The following is a 24,490-nucleotide window of genomic DNA, read 5'->3' as shown; positions in this document are numbered from 1 at the left end:
CAACATTCTTGTGAACATCAAGACAGGATTGACGACACTTTGTGACTTTAAATTTTGTCAAATCTATCCCAAATTCAAGCTCAAAGCTACATGATGCAACCGCGATCCCTCATCCAAAACTAAGTCTTAACAAGGGAAAAGTCTTATGTTCAATTTATCTGATGCATCACACAAATCGATCTGTCAAATAACCTATGGGATATATGTTCTGTATAAATTAATATTTAGGATTGTGCCTGCCAAATTAAAAGTTGCTGACGTGTCCATTTAACTTGTTTACTCTACACATGTATTGTGTTTTTGACAATCCAACAGTTGTGACCACCCTTTACAAACAGACTAAAGGTAGCTCATGAATATGATACAGATGACTCAATATCTTTAATTGAATAAATTACAGATCCCTTTCTAAGCCCATCCATGGAAATCTCTGTCAGTTTAATGAACTTAAGTGGTGGATGGGCAAGGTGACAAGGTAACAAGGTGAGCTGTTTAGGGCAAACCATCACACACACACACACACACACACACACACATACACTTTGCTTTCTGCTTTCAGCTTTTCTTAATCTTACTATCTTGCTATATCTTACTATATAATGACAAAAACTTTGTGTGTGTCTGTCTGTGTGTCTGTTCCACGTTTTTCTCCTCACTGACTTGGTCAATCCATGTGAAATTTGGCACAGTGGTAGAGGGTCATGGGAGGACGCGTATGAAGCAATATTACATCAATTGGCCAAAGGGGGGCACTATAGCAACCGACTGAAATGGCAAACTTTGAATGGGCATATGTCATGCCCCGTATGTCATAGAGACATGAAACTTTGCACAGAGATGCCTCTCCTCATGAGGAACAAATCTGCCTCAAGGACACATAACCTCCAGTTATATAGATTTTCCGCCATTTTGAATTTTTTGAAAAACACTTAAAATCGAGCTCTTCCTAGGAAGTTTGACTGATCTGCATGAAACTCAGTGAACATAATCTAGGGACCAATATCTAAAGTTCCCTCTTGGCAAAAGTTGGAAAACTTACTAAAACTGAGCTTCTATAAGGCAATGAATATTGCGGAGGGCGTGGCTCATCACATAAAGGTGTATAACATCTCAAGGGTTTCACCGATCACCACGCAACTTTGTAGGCATATGACCACACATAATCTGAGGGGACCCCTCCATTATTGACCCCATCAAACAAAATGGGGGCACTAGAGAGCTAATTTCTTATCTAGGCCTAACCGCCCTATGATTTTTACTAAACTTGATAGATATGTAGAACAGGACGCCTCAAGGTGACTGGAGGAATTTAACTCTAATTGGCAACTGGGTGGCGCTATAACAACAGAAAAATGCTTAAAAATGGCTAAAATGCACCGATCGCTGTGGCTCCCCCTGTGGCCCAATGTTGTTTTTTTTCTGACTCTTGGTATGACTAAGTCATGGTATGGTATGCTGTGCATAATCACGGAAACTGTCAGTGTGTCATTCTGTCAGTCAGTTATTCTGTCTGTCCCACGTTTTTTCTACTCACTGACGTGGTCAATCTATGTGAAACTGCACATAGGCATTGAGGATTGGCATAGGTAGAAGGTGACAAAGCCAACAATGGGTATGGACTAGTTCTCCTTAATATTTGTTCCATGTCAAGTGATATCATGGTGTACACTGTGCACGGTTTGTCCTGTGGTAATGTATTGTCATGTTTGAATGCCATGCAGCTGTGTCCAAGACAAATTTCCTTAAAGAAAATTAAGCTTATCTGACCTGACCTGATTTGATTTGATATGATCTTAACACTTATAAAAAAACTCAGGTCTGGAAGTTTTCAGATTCACCACACCTTGTTCAACACTCCTTTAGTCTCCCAGTTTTCCTGAGCCATTCAGTTCAGAGTCCACACACTGGCTGGGTAGATTAATAAATACGTTTAGTGTGGCAAATCTACGTAGCCTGGGGCAAATCGCAGCAGAAACGAATGACAGCTAACCGTGGTTAGCATTGAGTTCTGCGTCAAGTTAACCGGAGATGATGCCACGCACACCGGAAGTAAGGCACGATAAAGTTTTTCTATCTATTTTAATTTTTTAAAATGCTGTATTTTTGTTGGATGGGGAAGTTAATGTGAGGAAACCGCAAACGGAAGTAATACACTAATTTAAATAGTACACTACACACCAGATAAGGGGCATTAAATAGTTGGCTGGCATTTTTATGTGTATTTAAATAGCGAAAAAGTTGGGGCAGAGATTATTTTATATGTAAAAGACCTTACTCGCTTAAATTAAAGTAATGTATGGATTTTATATTAATATATTTGCATTTGCTGATGCCGTTGTACCCTGTAGTGCCCGTTTAACGCTAATCGGTCCCCGCGGTGCTGTTATTGTGAAAGGTCCCACCGGAACCTCTACTGTTCAAACGGCTGCTTTGACACAGGTCTGAAGCCCAACGTGGAGGAGAGGATGTGGGTATGCTGACATCTGCAAGCCAGAGGTTTGAGTGGAAGACGACCGCAGTCAGGCTGACTAACAACGGCCTCAGCTACATCGAGGAAACTCTGAGACATGTAACTTGTGTCGAAGGTGAGCTAAAACAAGCTAACGTCGTACTTTGTCGAGCGAAATGTGCTTTTCTGACGATCGCGTACGTCATGTTCAAAGTGTAGTTTGTTTGTTAGCGTTGTCGTTAAGTTGACTTCCTCTCTTGTTTACCAGTAAAGTCACGCATTTTGTCAGCGTAGATGTTTGACAACGAAGTTAATGCTAACTTTAAAACAACAGTTGGTGATATGTGGCTGCTAATATCCGTTTGTTGTGAATGCCTCTTTGAAAGTCGAGATTTGTCATTATTCTTGAGTCACTGCTGCGTTAATCTGCATATTTAATGCATCATTGATTGAGAGCTCCCACCCTCCTGTCGACTTAAACTGATTTTAATCCCAACACTGGTTTATCTGACAGTTAAAGAGACCTGTTGCTTAACTGTGTGTGTATGTGTGTACTCGTGACAGGGACTCAATACTTGTCTCTAATCTCTCTCAACACCTGTGAAACCTCTTCCCTCACACATCTGATATTATGTCCTAAAGAGAAAAGATGGAGAGCCATAGGATGACAGTCATTCAATACACATAATGAGAACATTGGCTTTTACTTCTGCTTTCAAATGGAGCTTTTTTTGGCATCCCATTAAGATAAAAGGAACTTGTCATAGTGTAGCTGTTTTTTAGTTTAAGCCTGTTTGGATTTATTTGGATGTGCGTCATTGTGGTGCAAAAAATCTCCATCCAGCTTTTAAATTAAGCCTGTCATTCTTCATCACAGCTTGGCTACTTTAAAACAGTTGCTGTCAGTGTTGTGTACACGTAATGTAAGCAGCCGAGAGATGTTTGTGTTGCTGAGAGGAGTCAGTGATCCTGTCTTGTGGGTCTCCTGCAGACTGAAAGGGGCCAACCGGTTAGTGGGGAACGATGCTTTGCTTTTTGACTGCTGTTTGTGTAACCTGTTCCACTGGTGCTTGTTGGATATTTGTCCCTCTCTCTCTCTCAACAGGCTGATGAGGAAATGAGACAGATATTGTACAGTGTGCTGTTCAGTCTTGACTAACCATGGAGAACACCGGAGTCTCTCTCCTGTGCCACATAGTTAACCTGAAATCTGAGAATCAAGCGGTTCCAGCATCATGCCTAGTTTGTTTCTTCTGTATCACTGTAACATAAATCGTCCATTTTTTCATTGCTCTTTCTTTTTATAGTCCTTTTAGCATGTCAGGGCAAAACATGCACCACAGATTGCAGCTTGGGAAGCAAATACAAATCCTATCCCTCGTCCATTTTTTTTGTTTCATTCCCTCTTAGCCAAAAAGAAGTGGGGCAGGATTTTAAGCCGCATCTTAGGCTTCTGTAACCAACTGCTTGTTCCAAACGGCTCCCCAGTAAGGCTATCAGATTCAGAGAGAGTGGAAGGTGTGATGGACAGCCAATAAAAGGGGGTTTTGTCTGCAAGCGTCTCCATTTTGTAACCTCAGGACTCCTGATGCCTCTGGCCACGGCCCAGACTGGAGTGAAAGGGCTTTGCTGCTGCCTTGAAGGACTTGCAGTGGAAATGGAGTTTCCCCTGGCTCTGTACCATGAATGTATAGACTCTCACAGCACTTTGCACGCGCACCTTTATTGGAGTGTTTCCTCTAAAGCTGTGTAAAACCACACTCTTCCCAGAATTAACCACAATTTTGCAGAATTAGGAAATCATTGTGCTGATGATGTGAGGAAGGAAAAGCACTGTTGGTGTGTGTGTGTGTGTGTGTGTGTGTGTGCGTGCGTGTGCGTGTGCGTGTGCGTGTGCGTGTGCGCACACGCACTTCAGTATTGCTGCTAAGCCTGGCTGGCACTGGCTGGCATAACTGTAAATGGCACCCTACTCTAATATTAATGCAACACAATTATGTGATTACATTCAGTTCAGTGTCAACGCAGCTAAGTGGTGTATTTTTTTATTTAAACGGCAACCCTCTTCAAATCCTGGCGTGCAAAGCTGATCTGTCAGACACAGATGTCTAAATTGCCATCTTTGTGTACCTATAAACCCTGGCTAATCCTATTTCTAAATCAGCAAAAAAGGGATTCATCCTTGTGCAAATATTCCGCCCAGGTTTTTGGCATACTACTTTTTTTGGGGGGGCTCAGTGGAAAGGAAATGGAAACCCGAAAATGAACTTCAAATCACCCGATTCTTAATCTAATTGTAAACAAAATGGCTAGCTGAGGCCTGACTGTTTTATTACTGTCATTCTGGTTGTAAAATATGTGTTACTTATCATGTTAAGATATCATACAAGGGCTGGGAATGCTGGAGAACAAGTTGTACATCCTAGCTGTAGCTAAAAGTGACATGTTTGGGGCGGGGGGGGGGGGGGGGGGGGGGGCTGATCTTGTGGACCAGATTTAAAGGAGCAGTGTGTAGGATTAAGTGGAATTTAACATAAGGACTGCAAACTGCAATTATCTAAAACCTCTCCCGGTTAGGTTTCCTTCAGTGTTCATTGTTCTGGAGGTTTTTACGGGGTGCTGATTTATCCACAGGGGTCTCTTTCTCTCCGAAACATACAGATCAGGTAATTGAAACCGTTGAAAACACTGTACAAAGCACTGTTTAGCTTGATTCAGACGAGCCGCTAGCTCATCACCTGCTAATGTATGCTCACCTTTTTCCTCTGATAACTTTAGATCCAGATGTTCAAGACGTTTTCACCAGGAACAGAATTATCCACAGAGGTCTGTTCCTTTCCAAAACTAGCTGACGGGGTGATTTTAAATTGGTGAAAACACAGAATAAAGCAGTTTTCTGTTAAAAATCTGTTTTTCTGATGCTGTTGGGCTTGTCATGGAGGGGCTACTAACTATAGCTGCCGACGCGGAAACATGACTAGTAGGGCTATTCACGTTTCCGCCGTCAGAGCTATTTTTTCACGATTATACACTAAAGAAAACATTCTTATTATATTCCATTTCTGCCAATATATATCCCCCTAAATTCTAATCACTGGACCTTTAAGGTTTTCCTGGTAGCGGTGCACAGTTTGGGTAAAACTCCTTATTTATACTGTGCTGCAGTGTGACTGAAACTGCAGCACTGTAATGAAGTTCATCTGGTTAACACATCTCTCATTGGAGTGTATCACAGTCCTAATTTAGTCAGCACATTACTGTACTGAAAGCCATAATTTAGCCTCTTCCATCTTTGCAATTTGTGTTTGATGAGCATCTTAATGCAGCCCTGAGCATGCGATTATATTTATGATGTCGGTGTTGATTACTACGGGCCTGCTCTGTCGGAGCTGTGTCCTCGGGGCACTTGCAAATTTAGAGGCAAGCACTGTCTTACTTGGGTATAAGTGTTTAGGTGACTAACTTCACTTCATTGTAAATGGGTGTGTTTCTTGATTAAACCTCATTCTTATAGGGAGAGCTGTGATTAAAGAGTTCAATCTTGTAAATCTCCTCCTGTCAGTGGTAGGAACTTGGTGCAACGGTTGGATTTTTCTCACAACTCTCCTTCTTTTCTCTCCATTTTATGTTTCTTCCATGTTGTATAGAACATCTGAATGATCAGGTTTTATATCATTCTGTGTCTCTTTCTCTTCTCCAGACGTTTGTGTCCCGTAGGGCACCCCGAAGCTCAGCCAGTCACGGTGCCTCCTTGGGCTTTCTGTCATGAGGGGGCGTTGCTCTCGAAAACTTGGTGTGCTGGCCAAGGCTGGCTTCCTGCTCTGGGTGCTGTGGCTAGGCTACCTTCTGTTAGCGCGCTCCTCTTTCCCCTCCGCTTCCTCTTTGGAGGAAGAAGACGAAGACCCCCATGTCCTGGTGAGACAACTCTCCATAGAGGAGAATGGGGCTGATGGACAGCTGGCTAGGCCCCTGTACATTAAGCCATCACCAGACAACAATGCACCAGGGGAGTGGGGTCGGGCCACTCACCTCAACCTCAGCCCTGAGGAAAAGAAGCTGGAGCAGGACAGTGTGGAGCGCTATGCTATCAATATCTATGTCAGTGATAAGATTTCACTTCATCGGCACATCCAGGACCACAGGATGCGTGAGTGAGTAGACCGAAAAGGCATCACACAAATGAACAGAAAGTTGACAAATTGTTTTCCAGAAAATCACAAAATCTTCCTCTGTTGATTGTTGTTTTGTTTGAAGTTCTAACATATATGTGTCTCTGGTTTTGGAAGCTGCATGGAGCTGATAGCCATACTACAACTGTGTCAGGGATAAATTACTCAATAGAGATTAAGTTGAGCTCTTTACTGGGATCAGTTTTCCACTGACAGTCAGAAACAAGGATGAAAGCTCTCGGGATGCATTGCAGGGCTTATTGAGGCTGGTGTAAGCAGCTCTCTGCCTGAATGGATTTATTCCATCCACAGTTGTTGTCCACAGCTATTCTCAGCTCAGCCCCTGTGATGACACACAAAGTATGATGTCTTTTATTAATAGTTCCTACTTCCGCCTTCGCCTCGTCCCTGACTGGCTCTAATGAAACCCAGATGTGGTATCCATCGGTGTGGTGGGAATCATCATTTGTGTAAAAACCATGTGTTTGTTATAAATGCCCTGGAGTGTCCCAGTTAAGCACGGCCTCTCTTTAGCAGTCCTATGATTACATCTAAGGATATATTTTCCCAAATTGCTGGCATTAAACATGTCATGCTAAATCTTCCAAATTGGACTTAAAATTACAGACACAGAGAAATTAATCTTGCCCTGGTGAAACTGAATTAAAGCATTTTACCAGCGAGACGTCTGCACATCCAAAGGTAGACTGATAAGATGCTTTGATCTTCTCAGTGGGCTGAGGAAACTGCCAGGAAGGTTGAAAGTCAGACCCTGTGTGCTTACACAAGGATAGTGTTCAAACAAGAGATATCTTTATCAGAGCATATGCATAATGGCATTCCGCGGCGACATTATGTAGATGTTTTGAAACAGGTCCACCGCACTGTGCAGAGTGACATTTTTAACAAGTGCACAATTGAAAAGACACAGAGAGGAGTGAGTTACAGCTGTAGCAGGGATGAAGTGCAGTTTTGGTGTCATGGAGCTTACATGCTTCAGTGTCCGTCCGCCCATACCATGACTGAGGTGCATGACTCAAGACATAGTGGTGCTCTGTGCTATTTTTGCATCAACATGTTCTTTTCATGAACTTAGAGGCTTGTGTTGCGCATGAGTCGCGGGCTAGTTTAACTTAAACTGCATGAGAGATTACATGTTTCATAGACTGTTTCAGACTTGACAACATTAACATTCTGTATGGGTCTGTTTGTGCAGTCCTGTTGGAATGTTATGCAGTGTATGCAAATGTCATCAGCTGACAAGGAACTTATAAAAGAGAGTGTCTCGGTCGCTATCTTGGAAGCAGTCAAGCTAAAAACTCTCTCATTTTACAGCTAAACAGTGCACTAAAAAATGTTTCTAAAAGCATTTGAGGAGGAGAAATAGGCAATGCAGTAAAGAATCTGGATTCATATTTAATCAGAGCTGCCTAGGTTGGCAATTTGACCGCAGTTCACGAGCAGTGATTGACATGATTGACGGCTGTGTTCGAGCACCGCGGTAGATTCTAGCAAATGTCATTAGATGCACAATGAGTGGGTGGTGAAACCTGAGACTATCTGTCTCACGTGCTTCCTTGTGGATGTGGTGACAGTTTCAGCAAGTATGACAAGAAGGTGTTTTTAAGTAAGTCACCAATTGTGTCTTTAAAGGCCTTTAAACAAAGGGACGACAGAAAACTGGGTGTAGTTATTTCCACACAAAGCTCGGCATTTATCAATGTGGAAATGAGTGGAGGCTGTCTCACCTCGTGTATGCAAGTTTGAATCATGTTGGGCTGGCAGTGCAGCATAGTAAATCTGCCTGAGCTGGAGAATTATTAGACCATATTCTGACTGACATCTAGGTATTTACAGCCACATATTAATCATCTTACAAATGTATAGTCACCACATCGACGTGCACTCTCTATTACAGCTCGCAGCTGCCTGGCTCTGTGGGACTGGCTCCAGGCTGACTGAAGGATGAACATCGCTTGTGCCCAGCTCTATTTGAAACTTCTTTTTTAAACACTGACAAACCTATGTCATTCATCATTGAAACATCATTAAAAAGAAATAAGTAAACTTTGCCACAACCTGACCAGAACCAGTTGGTGAAATTAGACCTGGGACGTCAGCGTTTCCATTTCTAGCTTAGTGAAGTTTCTCTTCTTGGCCGTGTTTTGTCTCTCCATGTTGTTAACTCTAGGGGTGAGGCCTCTAAACCGAGAATATATCGGGGCGGGATATTTAAATGACAATTGTTTTCAGCCACCACATTTATCAACACCCAATTATTCCTATGTTGTGACTGGCGAGATAAGAACATTTCATGAATCACACGCGAACCCTGTTGTAAAACGACTTTAATGCTTGCACTGGTTTGTGAGATGGGTTGATAAATGAGGGCTGGTGTTTTTTCCACAGCTGATGATAGAAGCAGCAGGACGTGAGCCATTTAGCTTCCTTCTCATCTCTGTTGAGAGTTGCACATGCGCAGTAGAATAACAATTCACTTAAGTCTTTGTTGTTATGTGATAAGTATAGATAAATAAAACAATTTGTATAAAGCCTTTTAAAAATTGACTTCGGGTAAGTGGATTTCCGACCCGCTTGCTTGACCAGGCAAGTAAAAAGAGAAAAAAGCCCATTAATATTGAACCCTGCACAATGACATCAGTTTCCTCCAGGGAGCAGGTTTTGTGGCAGACTTTGGACTGCTGCTCATGAAGGAAGGAAAACTATCTTGTTTGATTAGTCATGACTAATGCTAGGGCGTAACACATTTATTCTGATCCCAAACCACACACCAGTGTCACTGCTGTGGGTTTAGCCGTTGGCTACAAAATTATCAGAAGTCATCTAGCCTGTGGCAGTGGTTACACTCTCTGTGTCGTACGCCACTGATTCATACATAATAGAGCCAGTTTGCCCTTTCTCATGTTTTCTCTCTCTCTCTCTCGTGCCCTCTTTTGTTCTCTTCCCCTCGAGTTATTAGTTTATAGTTTTTCGCTTTGATTTTCATCCAGTGCTGCCCCTGTCCCCTCTCTCTGTTCTGCTCTTTTCGTCTCTGTTTGCTCAAGTTTCTGTGGTCTCTCCCAGAGCACTGCTGTGGTATGTTGCTCACTGGTGTGATACCCTCCCCACCCCCATCCATATTTCTTTTAATGACTGCCATCTGGATTAAGACCAGATACCTCCTCCTGCCACAATAGTTGTTGAAGCTGCTCTGACCGAATGGAAAAAAAAATCATGTCTTGCTTGTATGAGTTCATTTAGGATGCTTTTGTTTTTCTTTTTTATAAATATGCACTGTATACGTGTACTGTTGCTTATGTCAACTCTGTCTGTCTTCCCACAACTCAACAACCCACCCACGCAATCATACCTCAGATGCCGAAGTAAGAAGTTTGAGTACCGGCGTTTACCCACAACCTCTGTGATCATAGCCTTCTACAACGAGGCCTGGTCCACCCTGCTGCGGACCATTCACAGCGTCCTGGAGACCACACCTGCCATCCTGTTGAAAGAGATCATCCTCGTCGATGACTACAGTGACCGAGGTCCGACACACTACACTGACACATAAACCAATGCGCTGTTTTTTGTCTGTAGACAGACTGACAGAAAAAGTCTTTCAAGCTCTGAAACAAAGAGGCCTGACAGCATTGGCCTAGTTTAGTAAAGCGGACAAACTAAATTTCAATTGTGCTTTGATTTCTTCACACTGACAGTGAGCGAGAGAACAAGTCAAGTAGGACTCTGCTATATTAAGATAAAAGATGCTATCTGCGGAGCAGTGAATAAATAATGCCTCTGGATATATTCTGAAAGCAATTAGAAAAACATGCTCAGAAGTGGTTTGGACACATTCCTTTAATGATGAAATAATGTGTAAAGTTACCTCCAGGCATACTGGAAGTGGTTTACTTTGTTTTTGGGTATTTTTTAAAGGAGCAATTCACCCCAAAATCTAAAATACATTTTCAGCTCATTCTTGTGACAGCGCGAGATGTAAACATTAATGGCATCTTCCTGGACTGAGCTTTAACATTAGCTACCTCAGGGTGCTAGGTGAGCTAGCATTAGATGCACACTACACGGAAGGGCAATGAGGCACAATAAGGCACACATCCAGAATATCTGGAGGTAAAAATTTCAGCACTAGGTACCTACTTGTTCTTGCTCTTCTTCTAGATGAAGGGACAGCTGAAGCATGCACATAGTGAGGATGAACCCATCGGTTTTGTGGGTTCAGCATTAATTTCTCCTCCATTGTTGTTCAGCAATGTGACAGTTAGTCTTTGTGGTATTTGTCCTGCCCCTCGTCCACTGTGATTGTTAAAGTTTCCACTCTTAGCGACTACAAAAAATGGCAAACGTGCAGCGCTCAGTGCAGAATAGACACTCAGCATCTTGTCACACTGCTTGTGTGAGTAGCAAAGCGTAATTACACTAAAAAACCTAAACAAAGCGGTAGTGGCAGCTGCTTGTCATCACCTGCCATTGGCTTATCAGTAGTGTGGTATTGCAGTAATGTGGTTATGGCAGCAGCTCTACTTTAAGTGCCACAAGCTGAGTACCATCAAGTTCCACTATACTGGAAAGAAGGCAGACATCTCTACAGCTGATATCTACAACACTCTGCAACTCACACCAAAATGATCTAGACTGATAAATAGCACTACATGTAAGAGGACAAATACGAGTTTTTAATTTTCGGGTGAACTGTCCCTTTAAAGGTTAAAACGCAAGGGGTTTTGTAAAACTGCTGCAATCATTGATAGAAAAGAGCAAATTCTTGGCAGCGTAATTGCTAATTATTTGTCTTACTCCATGTCAGCCCCCCTGCTTCCCTGCTCCAGCTTCTAATTGTCTCAGTGTGTGTGTGTGTGTGTGTGTGTGTGTGTGTGTGTGTGTGTGTGTGTTAATATGAGGTTTCCCTTTGATAGCAGGCTCTTATTTCCAGGCCATTTTCTTTTAATTTTAAAAACAAGAAGGCAAAACATGAAGCACTGCCTATCATTCTTGAGTCTTGAATGTAGCTGCACAGTGTTAGCCTCTATATGACACAGGTATGCAATTCAGTTTGAATCGTTTCCACTCAAAGGTCAACTTACTAGCTTTTCCTGGCTTTCAGCTGCATCTCATGGTCTCCACCAGCAACCCCTGTGAATGATACTACTTTGTCTCAGAAACCAGATATAGGAGTCGCTTGATGTCTGCCTGTCTTAATGGAATTAGTATTCGGTCCCAGGGAGTCTAGTCTGTGTGTATAGGAGACATTACACCATAATGATTACTTCAGTGTGCACTGAGCTGCCATGACATCATTTCCTCTCCCCTGACCACCCTGACCAAATGGAATGCCTGACACGCCACTCCCGAACCAGAACGGTTACTGCAGACAGACAGACAGACAGTGACTGGAGGACTGCCTCTAAGGTTTCTAATGTGACTGAACAGGGTCTAGCATACCAAGCATTGCTTATGCCACTCACCTCATGTTTAAGGTTACGTCACTGTGAAATGTATTTAAAAAGCAGTAATTCATTCATGTCGCAACACAAATATGTAACTAAAAAGGAGTTCCTGGTATTTCTAAAGACAATAATCACTCCACTCTACAACCTTTGATCCTATTTAAGCTATCTGTTAGGCTCAACAAGCTTTATAAGCCACTGATTTGGCAGTAGCTTGTGTATCTCTCAGCTGGTTTTGGCATTTTCCTGTCCTCTAGTGGCTGACAAGCAATTAAGGCAGCTTTATAGAATAATAAGCTCCATGTAAGATAAAGAAATAACATCAATTTAATGTTACATGTGATAATTGTGTGTGTTTGTGTTGTAAAAATAGGCTACCTGAAATCCAAACTAGCCGAATACATCAGTAATCTGGAACGCGTGCGTCTCATCCGCACCAACAAAAGGGAGGGACTGGTCCGGGCACGTCTCATCGGTGCCACTTATGCCACTGGTGACGTACTGACGTTTCTTGACTGCCACTGTGAGTGTGTCCCTGGCTGGATCGAGCCTCTGCTGGAAAGGTAGGTTTACTAAATTAGATGATTAAGAGCTCTCTGAGAATCTTTTGTATTTGTACGACTGAATAAAAAATTACTCTCTTCCTGTTCTCTGAACGTTACCGGCCATGCTTTGTGTCTAGAATCGGGGAGAATGCCAGTACCATTGTGTGCCCAGTGATCGACACCATCGACTGGAACACCTTTGAGTTTTACATGCAAACAGACGAGCCAATGATCGGAGGTTTTGACTGGAGACTCACCTTTCAGTGGCACTCGGTCCCCGAAGTGGAACGCAAGAGGCGCAAGTCTCGCATTGACCCCATCAGGTGACAGTATGGTACTTCACAAAGTCTGCTCTCAGGGGGAGATCACTTTATCAGATTGGCACGTACCAGTGTAGAGCTCTGCTCTCAAAAATGTAATACACCTCTCGCTGCTAATTTGTCACTGCACGTGTTGTATTACTGTATTAATTACTTCCTACATTTTCACTGCTGTTATACCCTGACAATGTTAGACTGAACTCTCAAACAGTAGGATCAATAAAGCAACGTAATTAGGAGAATCTGTTTAAATATGTTGGTTTTAACCAGCTCATACTTATATAAAGAGAAACTTCACACAAAATCTTCAGTGCATTCCAATACCCATACTACCATACTGTTTTTAATGTGTCAAATGCACTGTGCCAAAAATACCAAGATGTCTTACTGCATCCAAGCCAGCATGCTTTTCTGCCTGTTCTGTCCCACAGTCCTAAAGATAAGTCACATCAACTGAACTGCAGATGACAGCTCGCTGACTGCTGACAGAAGCCACAAAAATAATCATAAAGTTAATAGCAACAAAATGAAATATCTATGAGAATAACAGCTAAAACATAATACAATTCATACTAACAATATCACTTTTTGGATGGTTGAGGAAGCACAGAGAGACAGGCCATCCTGCCTGTGTAAAATGAAACCTCGATTAGCAGTGTTCACAGTTTGGGGCATGGTATTTTGTGTTGTTCTACACTGTGTCATCTGCTGTTGTCAAATCCAACTCACACAGCTGATTCAGACAATGGCAGCACTCACCTCTTCCTGGTTGCCTCCTCAGCAGGGGGGCAGAAGTGTGAGGAAGGCTCAAGCACCTGATTAAGATGAGTGTATGTATTACTGATTAATTGATAGTAAGTTGTATTTTCCACCTAATTACCCGCAGCAGGAAGGGTATGTAAGGCAGGTAGTTGCTTTTAGTGTAAATTGGTGTTGGTGTGTCTCTTAAAACCACCACTGGTGCCAGAAGAGAGATCGTATATTGTACTGGAGACCAAAAATGAAACTGATACCGACATAATTTTTTCGTTTTGAACAAAGCAAACTTGGAGCTTGTTGTTAAGCTCTTGATTTATATCTGCAGGGCCTCCTCTTCTTACCTCTCTGCTGTGTACTTTTCAGCCATATGCTCAAAATGCATTTTAAGCTGTTTCACCTCACTGGTCAAGGCCTTGTTATCACTCCAAAGCTCCCAGTTTTGGTCCAGATCTATCCAGACACTCTGAGCTCGCTGTTTGAAGCTTCTCTTCCAATTCAAATGTTGCATTGTCCCCCCAGAAGAGATCTCGAGCTCCTCCTGGGTGTGGACATCGTTTTCTTCTTGAGCAACTATATGGGGCTTCTGAATGTCATCGTCTTGCTGCATTGCAGTGACTTTCTCTGTGCTTCCTTTGAAAGTAAAGTTATTCTCTTTTCAGCTCATTGGAAGTTTCTCTATGCGACTAATCAAGGCTCTGTCCTCCCTCTCCAAGGCTCCAATAAAGCTTCGAGCATATCCAGACTTTTTAATTTGTCTGTTTGGAGCTTCTCTTCCAAGTCACATCTGACTTGTTGGAGGACGTTGTCTCCCTCAGAGATCTTGGCCTTCTCCTGGGCACAGAAAGTATTTTCTTGTTTTTTGGACTCTTCTTTGACCACCACGTAATTCTCTCTTCTTCTCTGCAGCTCATTTTAAGTTGTAAGTCTCTCTCCAAAGCTTTGAGTTCAGGCACAAGTGAATTGGAGGTGCTCTTTGAGCTTTTTTGGGTAGTTGCACTTGGCTTCCGGAGTTGTGATCTCGTGTTTCCTATTTCCAGATGTCTTCAAGTCACTCAGTATACCGATTTTTGTTTGTCGAACGCTCTGTGTGTGTCTGCCAGTTATAAATATGATTCTCAGAGCCCGGCAGGCCAAACAATCTGATGTGCCAATGGAATGTTTGTTTAATATCAGAGATTAACAGGAAACCAGGCATGAATGTACTTCAGCTTCACTGTTCTAAGGTTTATCTCATTGATAGAAGTCTTCCTGTGTACTGATCACCCTCCTTCAGTTGTAGCAGAGTTTTGTTGCATCACTACTAATGCAAACTGGTTGCTGGTTTTAAACTTCCCATGGGATTTGTTAATGAAAAGATACAATTAGGCTTTGCCCTCAAAGTTAATGCAGTTTCCTGAGGTCTTGAAGGGTAACTGTGCCCTCAAATTCTACCAGAACTCCCTCTTTTTCAGACTGTATGCAATAGATGAGTGAGGGGGGTTCACATTACTGTTTGCCAACCCTAAATATCCTTTAAGCTCTGAATACAGCCCCGTTATCAGTGAGCTCGTGTGTAATGTTTCCTGAAGAATAATACATTGTAAGTGTACATTTTGTACCCGCTACACCCTCTAACGGGCACTGCTGTCAGTCAACACAGTCAAGGCTCTTCCTCGGCATCCCGAGACAGATCTTTGCACTCGCTCACCCAGTCAGGAAGTAGCTAGCACACATTGTCAGGAGCTCCGTGTTCACCTCTGACTCTGGCAAATGCCGTTTTGTTGAATCTCCAAGGTAGCGTTAGGTGATAACATAAGGATCTGTCAAAGGTCAAGGCGCATGATGATTGCTTTATGATAATGTTATGTGTCCCAGCTGGATATGTATTTCTCTCAACAGTATGCACTCTGTAAGGGCAGCTTTATGGAAAGGAAAGAGAAAAAGTATGCAGTTTGGAATGCAGAACGGTCTAAGTCTGTTGCACTTCATGTGGAGCAGGATGACCATGAGAGTTATATATAGTTACTCTTTAAAGGCTTTTTTTAAATGAGGTGGTTTACGTCTTTTAAAGGTGGTGTATTAGACAAGTGAGTGAATTAACTTTTAATTAAACAAAGAGCTAAATTATGTCTGTGGAAGGAAATTGAACATTACCATTATAACGTCACTGTATTTTCACTGTTTCTCCCAGGTCTCCAACAATGGCAGGTGGATTATTTGCTGTGAGCAAGGCCTACTTTGAGCATCTGGGCACATATGACATGGGCATGGAGGTGTGGGGAGGAGAAAACCTGGAGCTGTCCTTCAGGGTGAGTTCAGTGACTCTGTGGTCCTCACTCAAGGAGAACTGCTTTGCCATTACAGTGCCACGAAGCAATATGAGACCAGAGTACGGCTTTTATGTTTGGGAAAGAGTGACTAATCTAGCTTACTTTGTTACCAAAAGCTCTTAGTCACAGACAGAACATCCACTGACTCTGCTTTTTTGTTACTGTAGGAGTAGGCAGAAACATCACTGATGCTGATTGGCTTGAAGAGAATTGTTTTTGTCAAAGGGTATGCCCCTGATCATTTGATTCATTTATCTGACAGCTGACAGTCAGTGGGTTGTTGGTGTGAGAGAGGCACATGTCAGTGTCAGATCACAGTCAGCCATCTGAAACTGCACCCTGATATTGGCTGATACCTTGTTGTGACGTTGGTGTCGTTTTTCACTTGTTTGCGTCAATCAAATTGGCCCAGATTTTAGGCTATGTGTGAGTTTGTCGCAGGAGCACGCAAGGGTAGGCAATGTAAATTGTTTGTGCATGATTTATAGTGTGTATGTGGTTTCGTTGTGAAGACGAATAGGCTGTTCCCTTGAGCGATGTGTTATGCATGTGGAAATAAAAATGCGTCTCGCTGGGACTTTTTGGCATACATAATTTATGTTTAGTGAATTGGTTTTCAACCCTGAGTGCAAAAAAAAAAAAAAATGGTGTGGGGTAAAATGCCCAGTGAATTAAGATGGAAGGGGCTGTAATATAATGGCTGTTTGGCTATGGATGTATGATCATAATTTTGCCTTGTGCTATTGGAACATATCTCAGCCAAGTATTAAGAAATATCATGATCACAACCTTTCATTCTTTAAAGGCTGTTCTTGTTTTACCTTTTTGTTTTTCCTTGGTAGAAGATCAAGCAATTACACAATGCAAATTTCTACCATAAATCCAGGCTGTTTTCAAATGCAGCCTCATGACTCAAGAGGCAGGGGTTGAATTTTCATAGCTTCAAGGTGACGAGCTTTGTTTGTCATTCAGGAAGGATTTCTAGCATTGCATCAATCATCACAGTCAACACCCATCAAGCAGACACACTGCAAACGACTCTTGTCAAAACATTTACTACTTGCTACCTGCTAGTTTATTGGCAGGAAAGTCAAAGACAAAGTAATAAATACCAAATTTAAGTGCCAAAGTTCACCAGTTGTGTGAGATATCATTTAGACAATGTACTATGTGGTTAATATTAACCTAATCCTTGTTACAGCTGGTTGTCTGTCATAGTGTAAATCATTGTAGGAGCCTACAATGAAAGATTAATAACACTGCCATAAATTAGAGTTCATTACTGGTTTCTGTTGTTCTGTATTTATCATTATTTAATCTTATAGTGGATTTATAAAAACTGTATCTCATGAAGGATATAAGGCTAAAGGAAGCTAAAAAGGATGTCCTGTGCAACGTCTGCCATGTGTTTAACCCTCCCAGGTGTGGCAGTGTGGGGGCAGCCTGGAGATTCACCCCTGCTCTCATGTGGGCCACGTGTTCCCTAAAAAGGCCCCTTACGCGCGGCCCAACTTCCTCCAGAATACCGTACGAGCTGCGGAGGTTTGGATGGACTCTTATAAACAACACTTCTACAACAGGAATCCCCCAGCCAAAAAGGTAGGACGGTTGCCAATCAAAGGTGCAAAGTTTTTAAACAGTATGTCCAGCTAGATGTGCTGCCGTGATGCTGTCAGGGGGAATGCAAGAAGCTGACCTTATAATACTGTCGGAATAATATTTGGACAAACGGATTCTCAACTGTAGGCACTCAGCTCTGTCTTGCTACAGAGGGCTCAGGACTAACTTTTTACATAAGCTGTAGTAGACAAACATTTTCATTCAGCGCTTTTTGGCACTGCAATAATACATGTAAAATGTGGGTGTAGGAGATGGGTGTGGAAGTGGTTACCTCCCCACACACACACACCCAAACAAGCGAGCGCTCTCATTTGCAGGATAGAACACACAAGCTGTTAAAACTTTATTTCTTTTACTCAATGTTATATTTAACAATAGAGAGACTATTACTTGTTCCTGTGAGCTGCGGGTGTCTTTCAGTCTGACTTCTGAATACATGATTGTTCTGGTTCTCATTTTGAATTATTGATATGTTTTAATACAGTGCACTGTTTCACACAAACACACACCTTAATTTTTTTCGCCCAGGGGCAGGTCAGACAGATTTTTGGTCTAGAGCCCTGTTATATTACTGTTTTCATTCAACTTCGACTGAATTAAGCCCTGCAGTGATGCCATGTTACACCTCATAGCACCATATCAATAAGCTGCAGTGAATGGCTCACCTCTGCTGCCAGGTTTAGATGTTTTATATGATATGATTCCCCCGTGGTGTCAACATACGATGAAACGCTGTCTGTCTGACTGGGTCAGGCATATGTACGAGAGGACGTGCACGAATGCGCATGTGGTAAGTGTGCCTCGTGCCTCTCAGGTTCTGAGTATTGGGCACCATCAAAAATTCATGTATCTCAGTTTCACCTATCTGAAAAAGGTACATTATTAATGTCGGGGATCTTTGATCAAACAATAAATTACCTGGTCAGGGGGAGATTGAACACAGCACTGTAGGAGCAGATCACCAGCTCCAAGTATTATATGCTGCTGCCACATTATGTTAACAAACTGCGGAGCCATGGATAATAAGCTAGTTTTGAAACAGTGCTCAATTCTTTTTCTTAAAGTACATTTAGTAAGTAGTATTAATTTGATATTCAAGTTTTTAAAGATGTTCAAACAGATTGACGACTACTTCACAGTGTCTTCCAGATTTATTTTTATAATCACGTTCTGAGTTGCTGTGCCTACTTGTTTTTACAAGAACCCAACATTCATTTTTAATTACTATTTGTATCCTGGATATGAAGATTTATAGCAGAATGATTTAAAGGTTCAGTATACAATTTTGAAGAAATCTGATGCTTTGGGTTGGTGATTCGGTCCGACTACCAACGCAACATCGTCGGTATTTGACAACCAATTTGTGACAGAAATAGTTAGTGTATTTGTGAGACGCTGTCGTTACATTCCACCCTCAGGCAGTGCAAAGGTGTGTAAATGTTCTGGACTTTGAATTGCACAAGTTAGGGAGTCCTCCACCTCAGCAAACACTGCTATCTGACATATATGGACATAAGGTGCGACTAATAACCTGCTAGTTGTTTTCCTGGTAATCCCATCATATCCAGGATGTAAATATTTAATTTTGCAGTGCAACTGTTACAGTTGTTTTCTTAGACAATATTACATGTGCCACAAAAGAACAGTGTGTCTATTATAATGAATGTTATCACAGTCAAAAGGTGGTGATGAAGTGATGTTGTCAGGTGTTTAACATCCTCTCTTGCAGGTTAAGGTGACTTATCATTGCGTGCTTACTTTCCAGGAGACCTATGGGGATATCTCAGAGCGGCTGCTGCTGAGGGAGAGGCTGAAATGCAACAGTTTTGACTGGTATCTGAAGAACATCTACCCTGACCTACATGTGCCTGAGGACAGAGGGGGCTGGCACGGGGCTGTGAGTGTCTGCTGTCCATATCTGTGTTCCATTGTTTGTCCTGTTACAATCAGGTGATGCAGCAGTGTTTCATTCACACCAATCAAAGATCTTGCACTAACCTTTATTAGCGAAAAAAAGAAATGGCATTGCAGTCTTCTTTCCTAATTCCATTTCTTGAGCCTGTGACTGGGTGTCAGGCTGGGGCAGGATATGGGAAAATCCTGTCGAAAGTGAGAAGGCTGGATGAAGACAAACAAAGGCTCTGAAAGCCATTTGGACTGGACTCAAAACCAGTGAAATCCAGGGTTTTAAAGTGATTCAGTTTCAGCAACAAAGATTTAACCACTGTGTGTGAAGAAAGAAGAAAAGGATTGGTAACACTTTACTTGAAGGTATCTACATAAGAGTGACATGACACTGTCATAACTATGACCTGACACGGTCATGAACCTGTCATAAACATTATGTACGTGTCATAAACGTTTAGAACTGCTGTCATTAAGTGTCATTCAGTTATTGTAATGACAAGTTGACATTGTTTGGGTTTTCTTGATTATGACAACTTGACATTAATCAAAGTGACATTACCAGAAGTTGTCTTTGTCATGGCAAGTTGACATTAAATCTGTTTGGGATGTCCTTATTGTGACAACTTGACATTAACCAGGATGACATTACCAGAAGATGTCTTTGTCATAGCAATAATAATCATTATGTCAGCTTGTCATAAACACAAAAAGAGGTGCATTTCTTGTTAATGTCGAGTTGTTATGACAAAGACATCTTCTGGTAATATCACTTTGATTAATGTCAAGTTGTCATAATCAAGACAACCAAACAATGTCAACTTGTCATTACAAAAACCGAATGACACTTAATGACAGCAGTCATAGACGTTTATGACACGTACATAATGTTCATGACAGGTTCATGACCGTGTCATGTTGTAGTTATGACAGTGTCATGTCACTCTTATGTAGATACCTTCAAGTAAAGTGTTACCAACGGATTTCTTAAGGCCTTATCATCCAAAAATCGAACACCTTGCCATGTTGCCACGTGACAGCAGTGAAGTCACATGTTATATGTAAAGAAGTCCAAACATCTGAAATGGTATTACTATATAAAATTTGCCTGCATGCCTACTAACACACAATAACATAACCTGAAAATAGGATATTTTCTCTGAAGTAGAAATATTGGCAGTTTGATAGGAAAGTAAGGGAAAATGGTCTATTTCATATTGATTGCTTAACAGGTGTGTGTTTATGTAGAAAATAAGCAAACGGCAGGCAGCAGTCTGCTTTTGTTTCAACGTTGTATTTTGGAGACTTTGATTTAATCAGAGGACTGAGTCTACCAGCGTCTGTGGTGCTGTTGTGTGTGTGACCTTGCAGTTTGTCCTGCCTGAAAAGAAATAAAACCAACAACAGAAGCTCCTCACAAGAATCAATAAAGCACTGCATTTGAATTTTCATTGATACATATTGTTCTCTTTCCACCAGGTGCGTAGCTCAGGGATACAGTCCGAGTGTCTGGACTACAACTCCCCAGAGCACAGTCCCACTGGTGCCCACCTCTCTCTTTTCGGCTGTCACGGCCAGGGAGGCAACCAGGTAAGTTGGGCGTTTCACACATCATTTATTCTGTCTTTTTCTCCCTCCCTCTCATGCACGTATTCTCTCTTGTCACAATCATACAACCTCCCTTGGCCCCAGTGGGAGATGTATCTTGAAATGTCAACGCTTTCTGCTAACCCCTAAAGCGAGCTGCCACAGTTGATTCACACTAGAAAATTGCTCTCTGCTGGTCCGTCCAGCATGACTTGAATTTAATGAAGGGAAAAACTAAGTTTGGAATCGTATTCACATATACCCAAAAAACACTGTGCAGGTAAATCACGGGTACCTTTAAACTGAATGTCTGCCAGCTCCAGTGATGGATGCTTTAGTAACCAGCATATTATTTGTCTGCGAGGATGTATTTTTAATCAGTCAGACAAGAGGCAGAGCTTCTTTCTGTGAATCTCCAACCTGCTCAATATCTCTGATTACCCCACTGATGCACCGCATCATGTGTCCCCCGCCACAAAAAGCACCATGTGTGACTGAAAATCAATGTTTGAATGGCTCTCCGCTGTAACAAAAACCACGAGGGCACTTCACTGCCTCCCTCCTGCTCCCCCTTCCCTGGCCCATATAAGAACCACGTTCCATTTAAAAGATACATGAGCCTCGCCGGCAGAATGAATGGCACAGCCTGGGTAAATAAGTTTGAAGCCAGACACAGGGGCCTTGAGTGAGTCTTTTATTAGAAACTACCATTATGGGCCCTAATGCACCTGAAAGATGTATGAGATGTAAAGAGACGGATGGGGAAGTATAAAGATTGATTACCTGACCCTCTGTTTAACAGGGAGCCCAGGGACTGTTGGATCTTTTGTCCCGAGGGGCCAGGATGTTGAAATGACACCAGAGAGGGGAGAGTTGGGTTTATGTTTACGTCTGGTTGATTGAGAGGGCCACGGCCCTGTCTTTACTGATGAGCTCCCTCGACACACATGCAGACACACCATGCAATGGTGGCTTAGGCAGGACTTGATCCCACTGCAGCATTAAGAGAAAAACATCCTGTAATCCTATTAGGAAAAAAACATGCCAAACTGCACTATTGTGCTCGTTGAAAAGCTTTCTTAATAAAGCAGAGAGATTAAGGTAGAACGGGAGATGTGCCAAAACAATTGGAAAGGAGGCAGAGCAGTGTTTCACTCTCAGTCACTGCTGCTTTTGCATTTGGGTTTCTTTCCAAAAAAAGATTCATGCTGCATGTACAGAGCAAACAGTCACATAATCAGGTCTCTCTTCTGCTCCAGTACTTTGAATACACATCACAAAAGGAGATCCGTTTCAACTCGGTGACAGAGCTGTGTGCGGAAGTACCCGAGGGACAGACCTCCATCGGTATGAGACACTGCCCCAATGATGGGGAGCTCAGACCTGCCAGCATCACCTGGGAGTTCAGAATGGTAGGGGTTCACACGCTGATTCCACAAGACTACATTTCACACACATTCTCATCCTACGTCAAATATAAACTTCCTATTTATATCCTTTCAGGACGGGACCATCTACCACCCTCATTCGGACATGTGCATGACAGCCTACCGCACATCAGAGGGCCGCACAGACACCCAGATGAGGCGGTGTTCCCCGGGAGACAAGAATCAGCAGTGGAAGTTTGAGTGGTAGGAGGAGGAAGAGAGAAGGTAGCAGAGAACCTCAAGTGACCTTCTTTTTTTACCACAGTGCAATTACTACAGTGGATGTCTTCTCTCCAAAACTGCTCTCCATTTGAATGGGAATGGCGAGCAAATGAAAGGTGGTGAAACAGTCACTTTAAGCCAATGAATCACCCAATTCACTGCTTTTATACCCAGCTGAATGACTGAATAAGTGCCGATCCCAGCAGAGTGAATGAGAATTGCAAGGCAAGGTTTGTTCAGCGTGAACTTGAGACTTCTGCTTTCGTGTTGCTTTCATCCAAGTGCCTCTGCAACCAGACCGGAGTCCAGTGCACATCCGAAGTGTCATTATTGTCTTGTGTGTTTTTTTTTTTTTTTTAATCTAATGCAACAACTGGAAAGCAGTGAAACTGATTCGACAGTCCAGAGTGTGAAGAAGTGCCTTTCAAAGAGAGTTGAAGCATTTCCTAGAAAACATGCAAAATCATGCTGCACTAAAAATGTTACCTTGATGTGCAATTAATATTAATTATTATTGTTAAATCCTTATTCTTGTTTGTTGGGTTGTCAAAAAAAAAAAAAATAAATAAATAAAAGACAGGCTGCTCAGAGAAGACGTGCCAGGAATGTGAGCTCAGCAGCATTTTGCCCCAAACCAGCTACTTCCTAACATGCTCCATCATGTGAGAGGAAAACAGGAAGAGAGCACCGCAGTCACACTAGACTGCCTCTCAATTCCATGTCATGTCCGTGAAGCCCGCTTCACGGCATAATGCTGCCTGAACAAGACTTGAAGCATTCATTAAGCATTTGGACTAAGTGCAATTTGCCCCCGAGGGCTGAGTGAGTTGACAGGAATGTTGTAATCTATTCTTCCCTGTTGTGTAAAATTAAGAATACCCTCTAAACTCATCTGTCACTGTGCCTTTGAAAGGTTGTCATCCTTAAAGAACTCGTTTGTGCCGAAATGAAATGTGCCAGCGGATGTCAATTGTATTTAGAGATGTGTTGAAATGCTAAAAACAACACTGGCTTGATACACTTGATTTTATTTAGACACAAAAAGCCTTAAAGGGAGTGCCTGTTTAATTTAATCCTTTAACTTGGCATTGCCAGACTGTTTGTGAAGACTCCTGTGTGTAAACTGTACTTGAAGCAGCATAAGAAACACTCGTGTTTTTTTTTTCTTTTCCCTGTTGGTGTTGCTACTGGGATTCAATGACCAAGAAATGCAGTGTAACTCTTGTCGATGTTTGTTGAATCGCAGCTGTATTTGCCGGCGACTGCTTATCACTGAGCAATGTCTGTGCTCCCTTGAGCTCATGAATATGAGATATTCATACAAGTCAACATGTTAAGCTGACTCCTGTTTTGTGTTACTTTTGTACATAATGTTTGGTTAAAGGGACCAGAGTGGGACAATGCCATCACGAAGCACCTTTAAAACTACTGATAATGCATAAAGGGATGATGGGGAGGATTACTTGATATGAAGAAGAGGGTGACTGGAATGGGATGGACGTTTCGATGATGATTAAAGCTGTTGGGATGATTGAGAGAATAAAAAACTAACCACAAAAGGACATTGTCGTTTTGCTTTGTTTCTAAAAAGCTTTGCACACATGGGCACATTATGAGACAATGAGCCTCTGGGCACAGATATGTACAAGGCCCCTCCACCTCTCCTACAAGGAAACAAAAGACACACAGAGACGTTGCGGTGGTTTGGGCTCT

General features: G+C 42.2%; 1 protein-coding gene across 2 annotated transcripts; it reads left to right on the top strand.

Moving 5' to 3' along the window:
* The first annotated feature begins 2,426 nt into the window (after window positions 1-2,426).
* Window positions 2,427-24,336, top strand: poc1bl (POC1 centriolar protein homolog B (Chlamydomonas), like). Of its 2 annotated transcripts, XM_033637520.2 has the most exons (12): window positions 2,429-2,585; window positions 5,228-5,275; window positions 6,150-6,600; window positions 9,994-10,163; window positions 12,457-12,646; window positions 12,766-12,951; window positions 15,878-15,995; window positions 17,439-17,615; window positions 19,402-19,533; window positions 21,021-21,131; window positions 22,388-22,540; window positions 22,632-24,336. In XM_033637520.2, exons 3-12 carry the CDS (start codon window positions 6,215-6,217, stop codon window positions 22,761-22,763), a joined length of 1,755 nt encoding a protein of 584 aa, XP_033493411.1. In that variant the 5' UTR covers window positions 2,429-2,585; window positions 5,228-5,275; window positions 6,150-6,214; the 3' UTR covers window positions 22,764-24,336. The 2 variants fall into 2 exon arrangements, with proteins under 2 accessions (XP_033493410.1, XP_033493411.1); XM_033637519.2 differs by lacking the exon at window positions 5,228-5,275 and having other exon boundaries at window positions 2,427-2,585.
* Window positions 24,337-24,490: the final 154 nt, after the last annotated feature.

This window comes from Epinephelus lanceolatus, chromosome 16, assembly GCF_041903045.1.
Source record: "Epinephelus lanceolatus isolate andai-2023 chromosome 16, ASM4190304v1, whole genome shotgun sequence".
Classification (NCBI taxonomy): domain Eukaryota; kingdom Metazoa; phylum Chordata; class Actinopteri; order Perciformes; family Serranidae; genus Epinephelus; species Epinephelus lanceolatus.
Note: the sequence above shows the minus strand (reverse complement) of the source record. Positions and strands in the feature narration are given on the sequence as shown.